At 43.8% G+C, this 23,646-nt stretch overlaps 2 protein-coding genes across 4 annotated transcripts in view; both read left to right on the forward strand.

Moving 5' to 3' along the window:
- Positions 1 to 16: 16 nt before the first annotated feature.
- ATP5F1C (ATP synthase F1 subunit gamma) lies at positions 17 to 7,381 on the forward strand. 3 transcript variants are annotated; one of them, XM_066182683.1, is made up of 10 exons: positions 17 to 100; positions 1,301 to 1,335; positions 2,267 to 2,398; positions 2,754 to 2,958; positions 3,419 to 3,562; positions 3,969 to 4,033; positions 4,642 to 4,797; positions 5,738 to 5,834; positions 6,642 to 6,679; positions 7,242 to 7,381. In XM_066182683.1, exons 1-9 carry the CDS (start codon positions 57 to 59, stop codon positions 6,646 to 6,648), a joined length of 885 nt encoding a protein of 294 aa, XP_066038780.1. In that variant the 5' UTR covers positions 17 to 56; the 3' UTR covers positions 6,649 to 6,679; positions 7,242 to 7,381. The 3 variants fall into 3 exon arrangements, with proteins under 3 accessions (XP_066038780.1, XP_066038781.1, XP_066038782.1); XM_066182684.1 differs by lacking the exon at positions 6,642 to 6,679; XM_066182685.1 differs by lacking the exons at positions 6,642 to 6,679; positions 7,242 to 7,381 and having other exon boundaries at positions 5,738 to 5,838.
- A 1,995-nt stretch (positions 7,382 to 9,376) lies between these two features.
- The window catches only part of TAF3 (TATA-box binding protein associated factor 3), a 113,918-nt gene continuing 99,648 nt past the window's right edge, over positions 9,377 to 23,646 (forward strand). The window contains exons 1-2 of the mRNA XM_066182686.1: positions 9,377 to 9,592; positions 19,621 to 19,863. Coding sequence (XP_066038783.1) covers positions 9,427 to 9,592; positions 19,621 to 19,863 — 409 coding nt within the window. The 5' untranslated portion in view covers positions 9,377 to 9,426. The remainder of the gene's footprint in view (positions 9,593 to 19,620; positions 19,864 to 23,646) is intronic.

Here is a 23,646-nt window from a genome sequence, read left to right on the forward strand (position 1 = left end):
CGCATGCGCGGTGCGGGCGCGCTGACCTTCAGCGGGGCTGTGGTGGAGGCGCCGCCATGTTCGCCCGGGGCGCCGCGGTCGCGTTGGTCCAGCCGCAATGGTACCGGCACGGGCTGGGACGGGCGCTGTGGGCACGGGGGAACGCGTCCCGACGGCCGGGGCGGCTCTGCGGGGTGAGGGGGGGATGGCTTCCCTCGGCCGTGCGGCGCCTGGGGGGCGGCGGGGTCGCGGCCCCGGGCGGCCCGTGGGGGGCTGTGGGCTCTGGGGGGTGGCGGCGGAGCGGGCACCGGCAGATAAGAGCAGCGGGGACCCGCAGGGATGGAGGGTCCGTCCTCGGTCGGTGGGAGCGCTGGGCCGGGGTGGGTGAATGGGACAGGCAAGGGTTAAAGGACAGGTTTGTACACGGCAGGAGACCCTGCTCCGGCCAGGAAATGGTGCGGCTTCCTCTGCTTCGTTTCAATGGTCTTTGGAAACCAATTGCATTGCATGAAACTTTGTTTAAATTTTTTTATTATTATTATTATTTCTAATTTGCCCTTCTAATGCCCTCGTTTACTCCCTGCCATTACCCAAGGCGGTGGATAATGCGTTAAACCTTTCTCTGTACTCGGCACTGCTGAGGCGCCGCCTCGAGCCCTGGGGCCGGTTCGGGGCCCCTCAGTTCGGGAAGGACAATGAGGTGCTGGAGCGAGTCCCGGGAAGGCCAGTGGAACTGGGGAAGGATCTGGGGTCCAGGTTATCTGAAGAGCAGCTGGGGGAAGCTCAGCCTGGAGAAAAGGAGGCTCGGGGTGACCTTATCACTCTACAACTCCCTGACAGGAGAGAGTGCAGTCAGGTGGGAGTTGGCCTCTTCTGCCAGGCAGCCAGCGGCAGGACACGAGGACATAGGTTCAGGTTGTACATTAGGAGTAATTTCTTCACAGAAAGCGTGATTAGGCATTGGAATGGGCTGCCCAGGGAGGTGGTGGAGTCACCGTCCCTGGAGGTGTCTAAAGAGAGACTGGATGTGGATCTCAGTGCCGTGGTTTAGTTGATAAGGTTGTGTTCGGTCATAGGTTGGACTTGATGATCTCAGAGGTCTTTTCCAACCTAACTGATTCTGTGAAATTACATAGAGGAGTGAAGGATGAAGGTGTGCATACAAGCCACAGGTCAGAGTGGCTTGTCTCTGCCAAAGATGTTTTTTAAGAAACAGCAAATCTTTGAATTTTCATCACTCTGAAAGGGACTTGCCCTTGGCAGGTGTTGGTTTGCTGGAGAGCTAGTGAATTATCCTAATCTCTCCTGCCTTCCTTTTCAGGGGCCAAGTCAGGAATATGGCAACGCTAAAAGACAGTGAGTAAAGGTTTTGTTTGCTCTTGAGAGAGGAAAAATGTTGCAGGAAAACAATATGTTAAAATATAATTCTGTTTAGCCTCTCTTGGGTAAAATAATTGTGATACACAACAATGATATATAGGCCTGCAGTGCTAATTACATTAAACAAGTGTCCTTCAGAAAATGAATTGCTAGAAGTGGTTTTGGCTGTAATTTAAATGCCTTTTTAGAGTTTTATTCAAATATATTTTAAAAATAATTTTACCATATGTGCTACTCCAGATTTTTGCTCACCTCTAAGAATTAACTTAGTTTCTCTTACGTTTATGTTTTTTCCCTTGTGCTTTCATGCAGCATTTTAGAAGAAGAAAGAATTCACTGAATGGTTCTAGCGTGATAATACTTAAGCCATTCCTCATAGTTCTAATGTAGGGATACTGCTTTGGAGTTGTACTTGTCTATGGGATACCTGTTCTGGTTTCTTTTTCATTTGTGTTTTTATAAATGTCATTTTACCACAATCTAAACAGAGGAGGAAATTTATTCTGTCTTCACACTATGAGGACTTTTTTGTTGGTTTGTTTCCTCTGCTTGTCATCTGTGAAAGATGACACCATACCTCAGTTGATAAATTTGTGAAACAGGTAGATGTGGAAGCAAAGAGAATAGTAAGTAGACTTCATGTTAGGATAAATATTAAATGAATGTTATGTCTGAAGGAAAAAACATCTCTATTGTAAAGATGAATTTTTTTTTCCCACGTCCTAACTCCTACTGCAAATACTGAGGTCTTTTCTGAGGTTTATTTGTGTGCTGTTTGTTTATTTATTTCTTTCTCTTTGAGAAACATGGCAAAATATTTTTGGATGGCTGTTGTTGGCATTTTGTTGTTTGGGTTTGAGTCATTATGCCCAGTGCAGTCTGTGACCTTGAACTTTTAACCTTGCAGTCACCAGGCGTTTGAAGTCCATCAAGAACATCCAGAAGATCACCAAGTCCATGAAGATGGTTTCTGCAGCCAAGTATGCCAGAGCTGAGAGGGAGCTGAAGCCTGCCAGGGTCTATGGAACAGGAGCTCTGTGTGAGAGAAAGTTCTTGCACTTAGTCATGGGGGGAGCAGAAGAGGAGTTTTTCATAGTTGTGATAAAATGCCAAGACTTTTTAACCTTCCAGTAGTCTGGTTCCAAAAGAATTTGCACAGTGAGCTTCACTGAGTGACATCTGATCAGAGCTGTGACAGGCTTTGAATTGTTTCTTACTCACTTCTGGTCTGACCATGTCCAGACTTGGAACAATTGCAAAGGAAATAAAATTAATCTGGCTGAGATCTGGAGCCCCTTTGGTATTTGTTTTAGTTTGAATAATTCAGAGCGTTTTTTATGACTTACTTGCTTTTTTGGCACCCTTAAAAAACGTGATGATCTTTTTTTTTTCAGCTCTTTATGAGAAAGCAGAAATAAAGGCACCTGAGGACAAGAAGAAGCACCTCCTTATTGGTGTGTCCTCTGACCGAGGCCTGTGTGGTGCTATCCATACATCCATTGCTAAAACTTTGAAGAATGAAATTACCAACCTCTCAAATGCAGGGAAAGAGGTTATGGTGGTTGGAGTAGGTGACAAGATCAGAGGCCTGCTTCAAAGGTAAAAAGGATTAGGCCCAAAACTCACATCACTAAAGAGTTTAGTTTGGAGTTCTGTTTGTTTTCTGTGGTAGAAATTTCAAGGCTGTTTAGAAGATTGTGTGGCATTGGCAGGAATTTGCATTTAAGGGAGCTGTATTAAATTCAAGTTCCTGTAAAAGAAAATCTGCAAATATCCTAAAAGTAGTTTTGATCATCTCACAATTTGGGAAACTGCTGCACAGCACTATTATATTCTTGAAATAAAAGCGTGAAAGCTGGCAGCTGGAGCTGGTACACGTGTGTGTATTGTGAAGCTATTGTAATTTAACTAAAGGCAAAGTTTCTTTCAGACCCTAGTTCAATAAAATATTTAGTTCTGAACACCCTTAAGTTACATTTACTCTCAGTAAGTCAGTCTTGCTGCTCTTTGTACTTTAGAGCATCCATTTGGTTCTAACACAGGTTTGCTGTTGCTGCAGGACACATGGCAACTATTTCCTGGTGACATTCAAAGAGGTGGGACGGAGACCTCCGAGCTTTGGAGATGCCTCAGCCATTGCTTTAGAGCTGTTAAATTCTGGGTTTGAATTTGATGAAGGCTCTGTCATCTACAATCGGTTCAGGTAAGGTTGAACTGAAACTTCACTGGAAAAATACTTGGCAGAACTCTTCAAAGAGCATATTGGCCCGATGAAGTTATGTGAAAACTGACTGTGATTTGGCATGTTCCCTTCTTGATTTTGGTGTGTGTGAAGAACTGGGCTGTTTTCTCTAGTAGCTGTGGTTGGAACTCTCTTTTGGCTTGTGTGTAGTGAATGCTGTAATATTTACAGTCAGCACATCATTATATCAATATATATATAGTATGATGTATACTTTATATATATGTGGTATCCGTGATCTTCTCATCAGGGTTATCACAAAACTTTGTGGCATTAGAAAGTGAGAAGTTGTCTGTTCTAATTTGATTTGAACCATTCAGTTTAGAGTTAATTGAACTGAAGAGCCTGTTTTGCTCTTTTTGTACAGGTCTGTCATCTCTTACAAGACCGATGAAAAACCAATCTTCTCCTTTGAAACTGTGGCTGGTTCTGGTAAGTGGGGAGTAGAAGCCACCAGTTACACACAGTGGTGAATCACAAGAGAAGTACTCTGAAAATGGGAATATGGTATTAAAACATCTTATTATGGTGCTCGTATCATAAGTTTAACAGATGGTTTTATGTTAGCCAGGATCAGTCCAAGGCTGTGTTACAAAGGTGCTGTGGGGCAAGGAGGTTAAAAGGAAAGGGGATACTAGTTCTGGTTTGAGGTTCTGTCTCAAGCAAGAATTGTGCATATGTAAACTCAGTTCCAAAATTTTCATCACTGAACAATCTGAGTAGTGAGTGACTTTTCACTGCTCACTAAAAATACTCTAGAATGTTTCTGCAGCATTGTATGGGAGGGTCAAATATAATATGGCAATAATGTATTTTGCTTTGGTCTGACTTTCCTAATATAGAATTGAATTGAAACACATAGAATAGTTAACAGAATTATAACTAGCATAGAGATTCTGAAGGTACACATAATATGTGCAGGAAATCCCTCTGTGCTGCCTTAAGTAATGGAACAGCCCAGCCAAGTAATCTTGTCATTGTATTTTGGTGGAAGTAGTAAATCTTGGGTGTCTCTAAGGCTGTTCTTCCATGTTTTGCAGAAAGTCTAAGTATCTATGACGATATTGATGCTGACGTGCTAAGAAACTACCAGGAGTTCACACTAGCAAACATTCTGTACTACTCCCTGAAGGAATCCACCACCAGTGAGCAGAGTGCCAGGATGACTGCTATGGACAATGCCAGCAAGAATGCTTGTAAGCTACTCCCTGGGTTTTTCAGGGCTTCAGTTCTTCAGCAGGAAAGTGCTGACCTCCCTGCTTCAAAAATCAGCTGTTTTCTATCTTAATTCCACTTTGAGTAGTTTCTTTTGAGCCAGTTCAACTGAGATTCTGTTTCAAATGTGAGCTATATTTAGTGCCTGGAAAGAAGGATTGCTGTCAAGGAACAAGCTTAGGACTGGAAGTGAAAGAACAGATTATTTAAAAGGCATATGAAATACTAAACTAATCTTGTAATGGCTAAATATTCTCTGTGTTCTCTCATGTGGCAGCTCTGAGGATTCCTGAATTTTTATAAATCTGTACCTACTCATTCACCAAATACAATTAGTACAGCACAATTTAAAGGTGGGGAAACTTAAAGAATAGTTAAATATCGCCTGTCATGGAGCAAGTAGAGAATATATGAATATTCCTTGGAAGGATACTGGTGATTGTGGTAAGCTGATGTGATGTGCAGCTGGGCTGCCTGGAATGGTAGGCATGGCTCTGATGACCAGCTTGAGAGAAACAGGTGATAATTTCTGTGTTTAAAAATAATTGAGAAGAAAAAAATTAGAAAAATCTGTCTGCTTTTGCCACAACTTGAAGGAAATAAGAATGTAGTTAATTAACAGTGAAATCTAATTTCAAAGCAAATGATGCATGCTCGTGTTATGTTATAATAAGCTGTGTCCTACCTGGTGTTTACAAGTCTGCCAGCTGTTCTGCAGATGTTTAACTGACAACCTGAATTCCCAGATTTCTAGATTGTTTACTGGTAATACTACCTGTAGGGAAAAAATGTCAGGTGCACTAAACCACTTGATATTTGCAGTGGTTTAAAAGACACGTGGATATTCTGCCCATACAGCTCCTCTTTATCTGCATTTATCCATTTGTTTTGTGTTTAAACTCCAACCTTGCCTTTTTCCAGCCGAGATGATTGACAAGCTGACCTTGACGTTCAACCGCACCCGTCAGGCCGTCATCACCAAGGAGCTGATTGAGATCATCTCTGGTGCTGCTGCTCTGTGAGTATTTCTATCAGCGTGCACTCATGGGCTGCTTTTGTGCCAGGGTAACAGGCAAGGTTTGGGATTGTAGACCCTAAAACCACAGGGAAGGCAGTCCCTGGCATGGCTCCCAAGCTTTTCAGCTTGTGCAGTTCTACTAACCAGAGTGAAGTTTGGCAGTTTTTTTCTGATCAAATATGGTTTAAAAGCTGGTAAAATAGATCTTCAGCCTCACCATGCATCCTTGCCTGGAGAGGTGAGGGTTTTCCTCCTTTCTGGCCTTTGGTGGATTTCCTTCCTCTTCCCTTTTACCTGGATGTTTTCTACTTTGCCTGGTCAAATAGCCCAGTAGTGTTGAGTGGGGGAGAGCAAATGGCATGCCTGAAATGCTTTTGGGTAAATCAAGCATTCAGAGGCTGAGAGTTTGGGGGTGGGTTTGCAAGGAGGGAATTTCTAGAATGTATTGTTAAGGAATATGTGTTTTACTTGAAGTTCAGTGTTCTGCTTGTGTGCCTGAGACTGAGGTTTTGTGCAGGCATGTGCTGCAGGTTACAAATGTGTGGGCTTCGACCACAATTTGTAACTGCATGTAGCTCATGTGTGTTACTGTAACAGTTAAAAATTCGTGTTCTGTATGGAAATACATGTGTTCATATCCTGTGTATTTACAGAATGCCTGGAATATATACTTTATATTATTTTGGTGCTGTATTGTGCTCCTCACAATACATTTGTGGTCATAAATCCCTGCAGAATTTTGCCTGAGTTTGCATGAATTGCTTCCTAACCTGCTTGTTTTGTTTTTTCTCATAATACCATAACCAGGGATTAATCGGAAAAAGCACGTCAGCCAAATCCAAGAGGTAAAGTTATGCCATTGAAACTGGGTTGTGTTTTAAAATGAATTAACACAGAAAATATGAAGTCAGGTGAGGAAGTCAGAATTGAGTGGTCTTGGTCAGACAGAAACTGTTCTTCCTGAAGAGCTGTGAAATTGGACATTTCCAGTTTGAATCTGTCTGGACAACGAGTTCTTAATTTTCAGTAATTTTAAGGAAAATACGTCCATGGGGGCATAATACCATATGAGTTATAATTTTCTGTGGGTTTTTTTTCTCTATTATTAGATTCTTTTGCAGTTACTGTTTGAATTTTTGCATAGTGGCCTGATTTAAAGCAATTACTTTAAAATGTCTGTATGTAAGACATAGCTAAAGAGGTTTCTATATTATCATGAACATATTCAAAATCTAACATGTAAGGAAAATTTTGAAATTTAAAATGAAAAGGAAAAAATACATTTGATTAGTAGTTTGGGGGCTGGTAAGGAATATTAATGAAGTATTCAAATTGGGGAAGGCAACAGTTTAAAATAAATACATAAATAGATGAAAGGGTTTTAATTTGTTTCAATTTCCCTTACAGGTGAAGAGGAGCTCTTCTGAGCATATGTGGTTTAGCCTGCCTGTGTCTGTGTTAACAAGACTGCTCTGTTATCTTGTGAAGAAGTGGAAAAGCCCCAGAAATCTGTAAATTCTTACAATAAACCACCTCCATGAAACAGATCCTTTGGTTGTCTGTGGAGCAAATGTTCTTGGAGTCTTAAATATCTGTGTTGGGCTTGAGTGTGCTTTGAAACTTTATTTTTTAAAAGTCTGTGCTCTACGTTTTTAATTTATTTGCCACGTGAAACATGTAAGTGGATGTGGCTTTTGAAGAGTGGAAGAGATTTTTTGGCTTCACCTTGTCTTTGAAAGTGAAGTGACCTACTTTGACAGGTACATTGTATTGTGGGCTGAAGGAGACTGGAATAACCTCTGCACCACACAGCTAGAACACTGATCTCTTTGTATTGCTACTGTTTCCCGATGCTGAATTTTTAAGATTAACTCATGATTAGGTGAGTCACTACAGAGAATATTTAGAATACACAGTTTATAGCATTGTCGGTGTGTGTATGGAAATGTAAATATCAGGGGGCTGGGGCACCTCTGCTGCGGAGACACCCTGAGGGTTTTTTTCATCCTGGAGAAGGTTCCAGGGGGACCTTTTGGCACCTGAAGGGGCTTCAGAGGAGTTGGAAATGGATTTTGGATAAGGGCGTGGAGCATCAGGACAAGGGGCAATGGCTTTAAACTGATGGAGGGCAGGGATAGTTTGGATATTGGGAAGAAATCCTTCACTGTGAAGGGTGTGAGGCCCTGGCACAGGTTTCCCAGAAGCTCCTTCTGGTCCCAGTGTGGAGCCCTGGGGCACCACCCTGAGGGCCTTGAGTTACAAGGTCCAAACCAGGATCTTCAGGACTTTGTTCTGGGTCCAGGTCCTGCTCTTCAGGCTGCAGATGTGAGATGAGAATGCGACTGATAGAACAGACTGCAGAGTGTCCCTGCAGAGCCTGCAGCGGAGGTACTGAGGGGTTGAATGTCCTGCTGGTACTCATAAACCAAAGTGCTAATTTATGAACTAGTTAGGTTTTTATACTAGAGTTCTATTATTTACAGTTCTGTCCTCCAGGCTCTGATTAGTTACATGCCACTTCTGAGTTACAGTTTAGCTCTTCTGTATCTTCACAGCCACTGCTGAGTAAGAGCTCTGCTCCTCCTTGCCCCTCCTACACCTCTCAGTTACTGTAAATTTTGTTACTGGATCCTTTTTGCCACAATAGTTCCATCCTTTCCCTACTTGTTTTTTTTGGGGGGGGTTTTGTTTGTTTGTTTTGGGTTTTTTTTTCCCAATTAAACAACTCTCCCAGAAACACTTATTCCTCATTGCTGCCGATTTGCTGTTCCAGCCAGCTGGAAAGAAAAAAAGAAAAATAACGTTCTCGGGCAGCCTGTTCCAGTGCTCTGCCACCCTCCGTGTAAGGAAGTACCCATGATGAGGTGAAACTTCTTGTGATTAGGTTTAGTTTATGGCCATTGCTCCTTATCCTGTCACTGGACATCACTTAGGAGAGTCTGGCACCATCCTCTTGACAGCTGTCTCTGAGATATATTGAGATATTTATATTTATTTAGAGATACTGAGATTATTTGTAGAGATCACAGTATCACAGAATGGTTTGGATTAGAGGGGACCTTAGAGGGGATCTTGTTGCACCCACTGTGAGGGGCAGGGACACTTTTTCACTATCCCAGGTTGCTCAGAGCCCCATCCTACCTGACTTTGAATACCGCCACGACTGTGACATCCACAGCTTCCCTGGGCACCCTGTGGCAGTGTTTCATCGCCCTCACAGCGCAGAATTTCTTCCCCATATCCCATCTAAAACTACTCTCGGTTTGAAGCCATTCCTCCTCGTCCTGTCACTACATACCTTTGTAAACAGCCTTGCCGCGTGCTTCCTGTAAGCTCCCTTCGGGCAGTGGGGGACATTTACCGCGGCGAGACGCCGATATTGACACACTGACGTTCCCGCGGCCCCGGCGTGTCCCCGCGGGTCCGGCTCTCGGGCACTCCGGGCGCCCTTCCCGCGCCCCGCCCCGCTCGATGCGCTCGGCGCTGGAGCGGCGCTGCCTGCCGGGGGCGGGGCGGCGCCAAGATGGCGGCGGCGATGGCGGCGATGGCGGGCGGTGCGTGAGAGCTCCCGCGGCCCCCCGGCCCCGGCGGGATGTGCGAGACCTACTCCCGCTGGCTGCTGCGGGTGTCGGTGGCGCAGATCTGCCAGGCCCTCGGCTGGGACTCGGTGCAGGTCTCGGCCTGCGATCTCCTCACCGACGTGCTGCAGCGGTACCTGCAGGGGCTGGGCCGGGGCTGCCACCGCTACTGCGAGCTCTGTGAGTGCGGGCTGGGGCTGGGCCGGGGGGGATGCGGCTGGACACGGTCCTCGGAGGTCGCTGTGAGTGGTCCTGACTCGAGCAGGGTCCGGACTGAGCGAGCTCCGTCAGCCCTGCCGGTTCCGGCCGTCCCGCCAAGGAAGCAGCGCTGGGCACCGCCGGGGCAGGGCAGGAGCGCGGGGAGGTGGGATTCGGGCAGGGCAGGAGGGCACGAGCAAGTGGTTTGGGGCAGTGCTGGGGTCTGGGGGTCAGGGCAGGAGGGCACGGAGAGGTGGGATTTTGGTAGTGCCGGAGTCCGGGCGTCAGTGCAGGAGAGTGTGGGGAGGTGGGATTTGAGGAGGGCAGGAGGGCACAGAGAGCTGTGATTTGGGCAGGGGTCTGTGGGGCAGGGTAGGAGGGCACTGAGAGCTGTGGTCTGGGCAAGGGTCTGGGGGACAGGGTAGGAGGACAGCCGTGATTTGGGAAGGGCAGCGGTCTGTGGAACAGGGCAGGAGGGCACAGAGAGGTGGGTTTGGGCAGCACTGGGGCCCTGGGTAGGGGTCTGTGGGGGAAGGCTGTGGGGTATCACTGTGGAGGTGTGGGGAGGGCAGCTGGAAGCTGCTGCTTGTCAGGCAGTGCCAGGAGCTGGGGGTGCTTGGCAGGGGAGGGTCATGGAGCTGTGGTCGTTTGGGCAGGGCAGAAAGGTGTGGGGAGGTGGGATTTGGGCAGTGCTGGGGTCTTCCAGCCCATGGGCTGGGGCTCGGGGCTGTGGGGAAGGGGAGCCAGGCTGTGGAGCAGTGCACAGGGCTGAGAGGATGGGGAGGGAAGCTGTGGGGCAGCACTGGGGCAAGGGGGTCCTGGTGCCAGGGAGGACTGTAGGTCTGGGGATGGGTGAGGAGTTGGGACTTTGGGGCTGGAGTTGGAGAAAAGAAAGCTCTATGGCAGTGGGTCTGGGGTGTGGGGACATGGGGGGATCTGTCCCACTCTCTCTGGCTACAGTGTGCCGGGGAGGGGGAGACACGAGTGCAGGAGGGGAGAGGGGACTGTTGGTTACATTGCTGGGACGTTCTGAATCTGGGAGAGGGATGAGCTGCAGGGAGAAGGGGCAGCCAGCCCCTTCTCCTGGTGGGATGTGTACGTGGAAGGGTGTGGTGCTGTTGTTGTGGCTCATCTTTGGGTCACCTTTTGTGCCCTGGGGCCGGTGCTGAGGGGGCTCTGGGGGCCCACTGCAGGTGGGGATGTGTTGTGTGGGGTTCACTCTTCTGGCACAAGGGGAAGTGCTGAGGATGGGGGTGCAAGTCTTGGACTCCCTCTTGCATGGGTAGGGAGTGGTGTGCTCTGGGAATACTTGTGCAGAGGGGGAAAGCAGTGGTACTGTGGGACTGGGAACATGTGTATGGGGAATGTGGGAAGGCAGGGATGCACTGACATGTTTTTTGGGGGAAGTGGAGCTCTAATGCACAGGATGTGGGAGTGTGGCAGGGCTGCACGTGGGAATTGTGGAGTGCAGAAGGGGTGGGTTGGGGCTGGGGATAATTTAGTGCACATGCATGAGGTATGAGTGTCCTCATGTGGATGCAGGGGAAGAGGTTTGGCTGGATATTTGGGGGACTGGAGTTAGCCAACGCTGCCATTGAGGTGGTACAGAAAGAGCTGGAAGTGATGGTGGGGGGCAGGATGCCCATAGCCTCACTGGTTTTGGGGTGAGGTGATGCTGGGGTGGCAGCATGGAAAGGGTGAGTTACAGCAGGTGGGAGAAGAGAAAGAAGAGAGGCCCTGGGAATCTGGCTGGGTCACACAGGAGTGTGGAATATGGGTGCTGATGGGGTTGGGAAGGGAACGCCACTGCTGGATCTACAGCAGCAGCAGAGGATGCAGCTCTGTGTCCCTTGGGATTGTTAGTATCCCTGCAGTGGAGGTACTGAGGAGTTGGATGTCCTGCTGGTACCCGCAGAACATGGGGTGTTGGAGGACAGGATGTCCTGTTGCTTACTTGGCCAGTAATGCTGCGAGCGGGGATCAGAGGGTGGTAGGAGTGTGCTGGGTGTGGGAATGTCAGGAAAAGGTGCTAATGGGTCAGGAAGGGGTGGGGAGGTGACAATCTGCAGGCAGAGGGGGCTGTCAGGGTCACTGCCGGGTCCAAGCACAGGAAATGTTGTGGGGTATGCAGAGCAAGGCTCAGGCTGTCGGTGTGGTTAGAGGGCCGTGGGTCTGTGTGTGTGGAGGCCTTTGCTGCCCTGCATATGGGGCAGGGAGGGTATCATGTGGCAGAGATTTGTGTGCAGAGGTGAAGCTGCCCGTGCTCCTGCTGGATCTGTGAGTGATAGGAGGGAAATGAAGGGGGAATTCCATAGTGGAGGGACTATGGGGAGCAAGGGTACCCTGGAGAGGTGGACGTAGGCTGTGTGCCTGGGAAAACAGGGCTACTTGTGCCTCCTGTGCCGAGAGGGACATGTTCCCCCTTCCTTTGGCACGCTGGAGAGCTGTGACATCGGGGGCAGCTGCTGCTCCGTGTGTCCTGCACTTGTGGAGGGGAAAGTCCTGGAGAGCCCCTGGGGCAGAGGTCAGAGCAGTTGGGTCTGGCAGAGGTTGGAGCTGGGATTTTTGATTGCCTGCAGTGCTGGGTAGGGAGAAGGTGACTCGCTGGTGGTGGATTTGGGGGTTACTGTAGCCACCACCAGCTGGGAGAATGTGCTGGGGCCCGCGGGAGGTTCCTGGAGAGGTCACAGGGGTGGCAGCCTTGAAATGCAGCACTGGGAATGTTTGCCAGTACTTCTGTCCAAGCTGTGGGAACTGTTTCTAATGAGGTGTCACAGCCACAGGTGAGAGGAAAATCAGAGACATGTTGCTGTCAACTGGTGGTGGGTTGGATGCAACATCAAGGTCCAAGGAACTGTGAGGGCTGGGAATGTTGGATTCCTCTGCACGGGTGAATTTGGAGAGTGTGAGGAGCTGGGAAAGTGCAGTGTGAGTGGCTTGGTCAGGAGAGGAGCAACCACAGCCTGAAAGTGCTGCTGCTGGAGGTTGTGTCCCTACTCTGAAGAAGGGAAGAGAAGTTCTCACTGCTGCAGGGGTCCCCCGTGAAGCAAAGTGATGAGCTGAGTGCACCTGGTCCTGGCTCTGCTTCATCCTTTCAGGAATAATTGAGATCAAGCCTGACAGTGCCAGTGTAACCAAGCTTAGGAACCACTGTGTGCTGCAAATTTCTCAGGGTGAATAGTTTTCTTGTACAACTCTCCCCAAATGTGAGAGCAAGTTAGTCTAGAAATGGGACTGTGCAATATTAACCCATATATCCCAGCAGCACAAGTGCAGCTCTGAAGTTTGTATCCCAATCCACACAGAAATTATCTTTTAAGCAATTAAAAGAGACAACAGGGAGGGTTTAGGAGGATGGAGTTATGAGGTGAAAAAGAAGTTCACATAGGTTTGGTCAGACCTTTCCTTTCATAGGGTTATTACAAATTTTTGGGAAGATGCTTGTGCTGCAATGTTTCTAAGACGGGGAGGAAGAGACACAGAGATGATGCAAATAAATGTTTTGGAAGTTTGTAGAGCTCAGGTATACCTCTCTTTCTTTGGGTTTGCTTACTGAAAGTGGGTAAAGGCATTTTTCCCCACTATGAATGGGGAAGGAAGTACCACAACTATCACAGTCTTTTTGTTTGGTGTTTGGTTTTGTTTGTTTGTTTTTTCTTTGAGGAGAAGGCGAATATGCTGTGTTTGTGCCAGTGATGTGGTATTTTTTGTATTACCTCTCTTAAAACGATCCCTGTATTTCTTTCTTTAAAAAGGTTTGTAAAACGACATCTTCATACTGAGCTGACATCTCCCTGCGATTTCAGAATTGTTTCCTTTTGCTCCTAAAATAAGTTCCTGTACAAACCCAGCTCTGGATGAATGAGCTGAATTCTGCCATGGTTTTGCCTAAGTAGAATTAATTAAATTCCAATTGTAGCATCTTCATTGTCAGGGCGTTATCTCGGAGTCAAACCAGTGGGGTTTGAGTTAGCAGGGCTGTCAGCTGAGGGACATAATCTTTGTGTTCCAAACTGAATGGATTTGCTCTGACGTCGTGGTATCGCTGTGAAAAGCCTGTCAGCGCTGCTCACGTGTTCTCTCACTTGCTGAAGGAAATGATGCCTCTCGCAGCTGGGTTAGATCTTTGTTCCAGCTGTTACATCCCATTAGGAGAGCTACATTCAAGATTTTCATTACTTTTCTGCTGTTGTTTCTTTGCATTTGCACCAGCTGTAGTTGATGGGAGCTTCTGTGGCTGCAAAGAGGAGGCGAAAGGATTTGCAGAGCGGGTTTGAGATGTGTTTGATGCCGTGAAATGCCTCTGAATGCTGTGTTGGGGCTGGAGGAGAGGCTGAACTTACAGGGAGAAAATCAGGGTTTTCCTCTTAAAGTACACCATCTTATGCTGCTCCAATTTGTGGAAAGCTTGTCAAAGGAGCACCATTCAATATGCTGTGTGCTGTTTTATTCTCAAATTTAAATTCAGTATTTGAAAACCAGTGTTGGAGTATGTGATTAAGATATCAGTCAACAAAACAAACTGATGTAGAGTGGTTTCTGTGAGCAGAGTTCTGTGGTGTTGTCGGTTTTAAGCAGAGGTGAAAAGGGAAAAGCTCCTTGTTAGGTGCCACTTTGTTTTGCACTCCTATTTCATGTGGTTTGATAGAGAGGTGGCAGAGCTTGTCCTTTGAGTTATCTGCTCTGGATTGTACAGGTTGGGGTTTTTTTTATACTGGGAAGCTGTCCATGAGGACAGACCAGAATCTGCTTTGTTTGCCATGAATTTAGATACTGTAGTTTGGCTGTGGGGTGGTGGGTTATAGAAATGCAGAATATGTCATGTTTTACTTCTTAACTTTACACATCGAGTGAGGGAGTTCAGTTTCCAGTCTATTTATGTGTGTGATGCAGTTCATGGGAGGGATGAGGTGGGGAGTTGTCGTTTACACCCCCCAAAGTCTCTTTTTTTCTGGTACATTGCTCTAAAAACCAGTCAGATAGAAGCTACTTAACTTCTATCACTGAGGGCACCTGGGCATATTTCAACAGGACAAATTTAGATTATCTGCTGCTACACTTAGAAGTGTAATAAGCTGGATATTTAACTTTTTGAATTTACAGGTGGATTTTCCTCTGCTTTCCTTCAGTTTTCCGTGTTGAGATTGTGCTTGGATATACTGTGATTTTATTTTTTTTTCTCCTGAAATTTGCTAACAGTTGGGAAATAAAATTTAGAAGTTGATCTTTAGTTTCATATTGTTTTACTACTTTTCTTTTTTGAAGATTATTTTTATGCAAACTTAGAATTGTAGAATATCTCAAGTTGGAAGGGACCCACATGGGTCATTGACTCCAAGTCCCTGTTCCTTGCAGGACTACATACTAATTTTATATACATATAAAAATATTAATGACTATATGGAAATTGGTATTATTAATGCAGCTGCATTTTTGTTAAAAGGCAGGTTCTGATCTGGTGAGCACAGTATTATAACTTGAAGGAAAAATTGCCAATATTGCAGAATGTTTTCCAAAGCAGAACTGGCTCCAAAGCTGCTCCCAGGTCTGCACAGTCTCTCCTGTAAACTTCATTATAGCAAAGGGAGAATGCAAACAGCAGACCAGTATTTTCATTGGTAATTACCCCAGAGGAGCAAATTCACTTGATATCAGCCAATTTTTTATTTCTTCATAATGTCAAATTTACCTCATGTATTTTCTTTGGTTTTGTTCTTTTTTTTTTTTTTTTTTTTTTTTAGTTTCTTCATTCTTACCACCATACAGTAATAATCACTATCAAAGGATTAGATTTTGATGGTCAGTTTAACAGAGCTGATTCCCTTTGTTGGTCCTGGAATGACTTTGTAACAGGGATCTGTCCTGGGCTTGTAACATCCATTATAAGTATACATTTTATGTCCTGATAACCTTAAGTGTTGATGTTTTTAGGCTAATTTCCTTCTTACTGGCTGCTAATATAAAGAAGGAAAATGTGGGGGTTTTTTTGCTTGAGATTTCTGAAGTTACTGGGAGAAGGAGTAGACTGAGCACCAACAGCAAGAAGATGCTTTTGCCTGACTGGTAACTACATTAATAGGACCCTTTTTTCCCCACTTAAGTGCATTTAAGTAAGGCATCCATACTTATTAAATAACCTATTGTGCATGCTTATGACTTTGCTGGATGAAAGCTGTGTAGTCTCCTTGAAACAGTTATCCTGGAGTAACTTTTTGTAATATGCTGGAGCACATTAAATCTGTGATAGAGCCTGTAATTAAAACACCAAGGAGCTATACCTAATAATTTGCTGGTTAAAATAAAATCTAAAAAAAAAAAAAAAAATCTCTTTTACAGCAGCCGTGAGGGGGAATGCTGAGCTATTTATAACGTGTACATGTTGCCTGGGTGGTGACTCGTTAATTTTTCTTGGTATATTTATTACAGAACTGTAGTTGCTTCCTTTAGAAACCTGGCATGAAACTAAAAGCTCTTCTGTTCTGTACTTACTTGCCTGTTAAATTTTCACTCGTTAATACGAACTTTGGGCCAGGAAGGAGGAGGTGGTGGGGGTGGGTTTGACAAAAGGAAATCAGCTGTTCCTGAGACTGAATTTAAGGAAAGTAAGACAGTTCCCTAACTCCCACACACCTCCTCACAGTGCCTTTGAATGGCATGAGCACTGGCCAGCTTGTTTGCTGGAGGAATTCTTGTGACTTGTACAAAAATAATTGGGCTTTAGGATCTTCTAAAAAGTCCTTTTCCCCACAACCCAAACCCTTGTTTGTAGAGGAGTTTAGTGCTCCATCCTCGTTCTGTTTGATTTGGTTTTTCTTGTGGATGGGTTGGTTCATCTGCAGATGATGCTGAACATCATCATTGGGGCTGAGGGCTGGATAACTTTCCACACAAACACTCTGCTCTGCCTGGATTCTCTTTGCCCATCATTTCAGTCCAGAACTGTTTTTGGGATGCAGTTCTGTGTGCACATTCCCCCTCACCTGGTGCTTGTTCTCATCCCAGGGAAGCCAAGAGTATCATAGCTGCACGGCCATTCCCACAGGTTTCTGCTGAGCTGTTTTGAGACCAAATGGTCTTAACTTAGCTCTGCTGCCACCGCATCTTTACTACTTTTGGAGCACAGTTCCCATTCAGGGAGATAGTGCAGCTTAAAAGCTCATCAGAAAGTTACTTTCCTAATTCACTGTTCGTGGGGTATGAGGAGGAGAGTTGTAACTTGCTGCATAAACTATTCCCACCTCCTTCCATCTTTTCCTAGCCCTGAACAGTAATAGTATTTAAACTGTTGTGGTACAAAGAACAGCAAGAGACTGGAAACCAGAGCTCTGTGATACAGCACCGACTTGCTGTGTGACATTAGATTAATTATTTCACTGGGAGGCTTCAGCATCTGAATTTTTAAACTGAGGATAGCACAGATATGTGAAGAATAATGAGATAAGTTCAGTATGCACAGATTAAACTTTTTTTCTTGGCATCATTTGCTCAAAGAAAAAGCCTAAGACTAAATGAAACACCAGGAGAGAAATGTGTTACATGTTTGTCAGCATTCCCTTTCATGGGTCTGGCTTCTGCTATTTTACTGATTTTTTTTTTTTTAATTAAGCCAGAGAGAGAAGAGAAATGCTAAACTGTTGAAAATAAAAGTTTGAAGTCTTTATTTGATGAATAACCTGGAAATACATTTAATGCATTTTTATGCTGTGCTAATTTCCAGTTGATAACTAGTTTGATTTTAAATACAGATATGAATACAGACCTGTAACTTTTTTCAAACACTTTTGTCACTGAGGACACTCTCTTGAAGAGAAGGGTTAACTGCTCCATCCTTTCATCCCTCTGACAGTTGCAGGTTTAAACATTATTTTTAGCTTTCAATCAATCTTGTGACTTGGCATTGTCTCTTTGGAGGCAAATGTCAAAGCTGTGGGAAAATTGAATCTTCTTTGGGAGTTTTTTGCTCACCTTTTGGACCCACTTTCTATACACATAGTTGTTTCGTGATACAGTTGTTAAATATTTCCATGCTTCAGTTACACTTAGTAGATGCTTCTCTGCCACGTGTTCTTAAAAAGCACTTGTAGAAAGAATTCCTTTTTAGCATTTATCATTTGCTAATCGTGTCAGCACACTTTTCTGGAGGTTAAAAAGATCATGTGCAGATCTAGGAAAAGACCTTTGAAAAGTTTTTCCCAAGTTTTTCTTTTCACCTGTCTGTCAAACTTTTACCTGTTAAATCTTGACACCTTAGAAAGTGCTTCAGTGAGTTCACAGGTACCTTCATTGCCTGAAGAGCTAAAACTAAAAGCAACAACACAAAATGTCTCAGTGGTGTCAATTATCTGAATTTCATTTTTTAAGCATAAAATTTTTCTCCCCTAATAAGTATAAGGATCTCATAACGACTCTGGAATGGTGATATCCTCATGTAATTATGTGCATGCAAGTCTGGAGTTTGCAGAGCAAGCTGGTATTGCACTTGTACCAGGTGTTACAGAAAAACAAACTCTGCAGTGCTTCTCACCCTGCAGAGTTCACGTTCCAAATACAGCAGGGTAAAACTGGCAGTAACTTGGTCTGATCTCCCTTTTAGCTGTGGAAAGAATTAAAACACAAGCGAGACTTGCCCGGAGTCACACAAGAGGCCAGTGTTGGAGAGCTGAGAATCAACCCCATAATCTGAGTATTATCCTTATCTTCACTGCAAGACTTAAGAAGGGAAATTCTAGAAGAAAATTCTCATTTTCTGAACGTACCTGCAGGCGTGAGTTGGCTGGGGGGTGACATTCATGCAGTGATGTGAGAACCAGCCCGCTCAGCTGCCTCGGCTTCAAGATAAACCAAGAAGAGATTAGGTTAAAGGACAAACAAATGAGCATCCCCCCCATCCTCTGGAGCCAGGGCTCCACAATAGCCATTGTGTTCCTTCAATAAGCACGGGCTGCTTTTCCGTAATTACTTTTTAAAGTAAATCACAGCTTATCATCATATAGGGATGTAATATCTTCATAAGCCAATTCTACAGAATTGTAATAATTCAGTATATCATTTTATTGAATTAAAAATCATGTTTGGGGTTTGCAGCATTGTTTTTGGGTTATTGTTGTTTCGAAAAGTCAGGAGGAGACTCAAAGTGGTGCCTTGGCTGCTAAAGCCAGGTGCTCAGTTCTCCCTCCGGAGGCCTTTTGAGGGATTTTCCTCTATGAAGTCAGGGAAACTGAGGTACTTGGACTTCTGCAAGTGTAATTTAAAGCTTTGAGCCAAATTAATTGTATAGCACAAGCTGCATCCTCTGTTGGACTGTATTCTTGGAGATCCTATTAAACAAAGATCATGACTGCCTGGCCAGGTTTCACTGTACTTTTTGTGAAGAAAGTAAGATTTTTGCTGTAGAATCAAACTTAAGTTGCCCCCCAGGAAATCAACCCCTGAAGTATAGTATAAAATATTCTCTCCTCATCAGACCAGTACTTAATATTCCTCTCTTTTATCCAGGAGGTGTAGCTAACCAGTAGATGAAGTAGCTCACAGTTTATGAAGCCTGTAGATTTCATCTGGTAGAAAGATACTTTGTGAAGCTTTTTTTAAATGAAGAGACTTTTTCTTTTCTCTCTGCAAACTACAGTCAGTTCAAAAAAAGGAAATTGTTCCTCTTCTAGGTTGAGAAATAATGCTTGATCTGTTCTCTACCAATAAAGTGCACTTTCTGCATGTGGGGTCGTGTGATGTTAATTCACTGTTGCCAGGTAAAGCTGCCTGTTGTTGCTCCCTCCTTTGGGCTTGATTTGCTTCCTGGAGTGCAGCTCTTCAATGGTGTCAATTTGAAACAAAGTGATGGCTCAAAACAAAACCCTTCTGGAAGCAAACCTGGCAGAACTGTGGGGCAGTAAATCCACCTCTCTTACTGGTGATGAGCTGGGGGACTGTAGTCTCAAAGCATCTTCAGGTTGAATTTTTTAACCTGGATTTCTGTGAAAATATTGTTCTCCTGTTCTTTTATTTTGTTCCAGATGGCCGCACAGATCCCATTTTGGATGACGTAGGCGATGCCTTCAAGCTCATGGGGGTTAACCTGCATGAGCTGGAAGATTACATACACAACATTGAACCTGTCACTTTTGCACATCAAATCCCTTCGTTCCCCGTCAGCAAGAACAATGTCCTGCAGTTCCCCCAGCTGGGCAGTAAGGATGCCGAAGAGAGGAAGGAGTACATCCCTGATTACCTGCCACCTATTGTCTCTTCTCAAGAAGGTGGGAAATCAATCCTTTGCTTTCAGTTTGGTGTGTTTGGGTATTTGTGGGCATCTCCCAGCAGCTCAAGCTGTGCTGTCCTGTGGCAGTGGCTCGGGAAGGGCCCGTGGGGTGTTACCCAAGCAGTGCTGTGGCAGGTTTGTTCTCCACTGTTTTTACTTTCCTTCCAGATTAACTCATGCCAAAAATTCACCATGTTACCCCATGTTTCAATAATGTATTCTAAATTTTAAGTTGTGAGATGACAACAGGAATGAATGCTTTGCATTACTTTTTATGTTTTAGCCTTTCCCTGATGCATCCTGCAAGAGCTTCTGTAATTTGGTAAAGGTAGAAGAAGAAAGGCTGGTGAGGCTGGCATAGCATTTCCTGCTCCTGATAGCTGTTTCTTCTTACTTGTAACCAAAGTTACAAGCAAGTTTCACCAAAAATCCAAACCCAACCAGAAAAACCTCATTTTCCAATTAAAATGGATTCAGCTTTAAAATATGGAAGTAAGAGTAATTTAGAGGCATTGTGCTGGCTTTTAATTCTCTTTGTTAACGTTGATTAGGGTTTCATCATCACTGTTCCAACTGCTCCTTCCTTGTCCCACAGAGGCAAAGGTTGAGGAAACAGTGAAACCAAGTATACAAGTGCTATAAGATGCAATTAACCTGAGAATTTTAACTGTGGCAGTGGAAAAAGCATTCTTGTTTTCTCTATTTTTCAGCTATATGAGACTTGATTGCTAATAAGATAAACCTTTAAGAAACATGACCTAGTCTGACTTGCCCTTTGAATAGTGAACAGCACACTACTGTACTTTGTGTGGAAATAAATATATGTAAGGTTGTGGGTATAAAAATCCCAGACAGAAGAACTTAATTTTCCAGAAGAGTGTAATGAACAGGTGCAACCTGCACAAGAAACTTAATTTAGAATTTTGAGGGGACAGAAGGGGATATCATGCTCTATTGTGCATATTGCTCTTTTGTTAAGAACTAAGGGCTCAAAGTCTGCCTGTTGAAATAGGTGTAAAGTGTAAGGATGAACATAGGCAACATCACCTTGCTGGGCAAAGAAATCCATTGTTGTGCTGCTGCAAATGAGGCATGGGGCAGTATTCAAGTGATTTAGTAAGCTGTAGGAAGTGTGTGTTCAGGCTTTCTTACATCATGGCCAGCTAAAGGTTGCAGTTGCTGTGTACTCCAGTTAGAGCAAGTGAAACTGTGGTCAGGTCAGACATCTGAGGAGCAGGTACTGGGTTTGGTGTGTTCTGAACAAATATGCTCATTCCAGTAACAAGGTGAGGACTTACTCATCCTGGTGAGTATTTCTGAGTCTCTGTAGACTTTAATTTTCTCTTTCCTTTAGTTGTGCTTTATAGATCAATAGCATTTCAGTGTTTCTTGCCTTAATTGAACCCAGGAAATGGAACCACTGTTGAAAACAGAAATACTTTCTTAAATTGGTAAGGAGATCCTAAAATCTCACCCTTGTGAAGCTTGTTAAAAGGGTTGTTTTAAAAATATAACAATGAACTGTCTCAAACTGGGAAGAGGCAAACAAAATGTAAATATCATATGTGTAGAGAGCATATATAAAAGAAGAGTACTGAGGAAGAAGACTTTAAAAAGTAAATGGGGATTTTAGCTTCTCTGTTCTGGCTATTTGCTTTAGCCTGATTCTTCAGGAGGTAAACAAGCACCATTCTGTCAAAGAAATCCGGCATCTTTGAAGTGTAACAAGTTGCCCAGAAGTTGTTTTGGGGTTTTTTTCCCTTGGAAAAATCATACTTTAAAGTATGCAAGAAGAATCAAATCCAGAGAGGCTCAAAGCAGCTGCAGACAAATATCTGAGTGTGGGGAGGGAGAGTAAAGAGTTACAGACTCAGCCTGACAATACATGACACACAAAGAGAGGCTAAAAATTGAAATGGGGACAGTTGTGCTGTTTCTTTTTTTTTCTGTATGTAACTTTTTATACTCTTTCTCTTGCAAGTTAGATCCAGGAGTTAGATTTTAGCAGTCCTTATAAATAATGTATGAATCCTTTTAACACCTGAAGCAAGAAGATATTATTTCCAAAGTTGGATGAGAACCAGGAAAACTTCTGATGCCTAAGGGTAGTGTATCAGAGGACCAATAGACACACACAACTTGAAAAAATGAATAAAATATTTTTTAATGGAAATTTAAAGGACGTATTAAATATAGTTGCTGAATGCAGATTTGTTATAGTTGATTTAAAATATTTACAGTTGAGGACATTTTAATTTTGAATTAAATGCTTTCTGAAAATGGTGTTTGTGCTCTGTGGTTTGTTTTTGAAAGGGATGAGGTGGATCATAGAACTGCTGTATATATTTTGTTCTGTGTTATTCCAACTAAAAATTGGAATAAAAACTTACTTTTGGAGATTAAAGGAGTGCATGGTAAAAATACTGAAGAATTGCAGAAGCCATTTAAATACTTCGCAATATTTTATAGTGTAGAAGAAAAAAATGAGGCTGCTCAGATTGTTCAGTCCATAATATTTGTGTTCAGTCCATAATATTTGTGTTCAGTCCATAATATTTGAGTTGCTTTGAGCAGTAAATAATTGGAAATGGAGGGAAGGCTTTGTGCATATCAGGGTGTGTGATGTCAATCTTTCAGTGACTTTAAGGAATCATCAGCAGGATTGCTGATGTCCCATTTTATATCAAAGTCTAGAGCTCAGCTCAGTTATGAATGTTTATTTACTGTTAGGGGTCAGAAATTACAAGTGCTGATATATTTGAGCAATAATGTAGCCATGACTTTTAGTAAGAAAAAGCTCTTTTTTTCAGCACTGTTAATTTAAAAACCAAACCAAAGCAGTGTTCAGTCTGCACCACGACCAGTAGGTGTTGCTGCCCTCCTTCTCAAAAGTCCTTTAGTTCTGCACATGTAACCAACTTCTTATTTCCACTTACTCCAGAGCTGGTGGTGGTTCAGGCTATGCAGAGGCTGCCCAGCAGCTCGAGAGATGTCTTAGTTATCATTGCCAGAGAATCCATAAGAGCAGAAAGCCCTTCCAGCCTGAGAGGAGCCATCTCCTTCACTGTTCTCAGCTGTAAGAAATTCTGAAAGAGCTCCGAGTGATTCCTGAAACTGTGGGGGAAACAGGGGAAGACAGATAAGTTTTCAAGATCTATAATTTGTGTCAGTCTGAAGTTCAGTTCAGAGATACAAGTTTTGTTCCAAGAAAGCAGAAAACGTTTTCTTGCCTTAAATACGGAGGGCGAGCTCTAACCAAATGCTTGAGCTGCAAGGATCTGCATATATAATTCTATATATTATAAAACAATCTGACTCAGTATTGCCATGGAAAATGTTGGGTTTTTAGCAGTATTTTTACAAAGGACACTGAAGGGATAATTTTATGCCAATGTATCATGATGTTTGCTGTCTGCCTATTTTTAATTAGTCTCCTTTTTGTTTTTGAGTTAGTTTAGCACTGTTGTCACTAAAATGTCATGGTAAACTTGTAAGACAGATTAAAAAAGGAGAAAAAAATAAATTAGTTACAAAACATGATGGTCATGCTTTATTTCTTGTGCTTTAATGCAAGAGAACATACATTTTGCAATAATAAATCAACTTCATAGAGTTTGTTGATTGCATTTGAAGCAAAACAGTATGTGCTGAAACTAGGCCAGCTGAGAAAGCCCAGATACTTCTCCACAGCTAATAATAATCACTATTACATTTTGTGATAATGTTGAGAGGCCTGAGTCCTGATGTTGTAAGAACATATATCATTCTTCATGATTAAAAC

The sequence above is a fragment of the Chamaea fasciata genome, unplaced genomic scaffold (assembly GCF_029207755.1).
Source record: "Chamaea fasciata isolate MVZ Bird 193981 ecotype frontalis unplaced genomic scaffold, bChaFas1.0.hap1 SCAF_5, whole genome shotgun sequence".
Taxonomy (NCBI): Eukaryota; Metazoa; Chordata; class Aves; order Passeriformes; family Sylviidae; genus Chamaea; species Chamaea fasciata.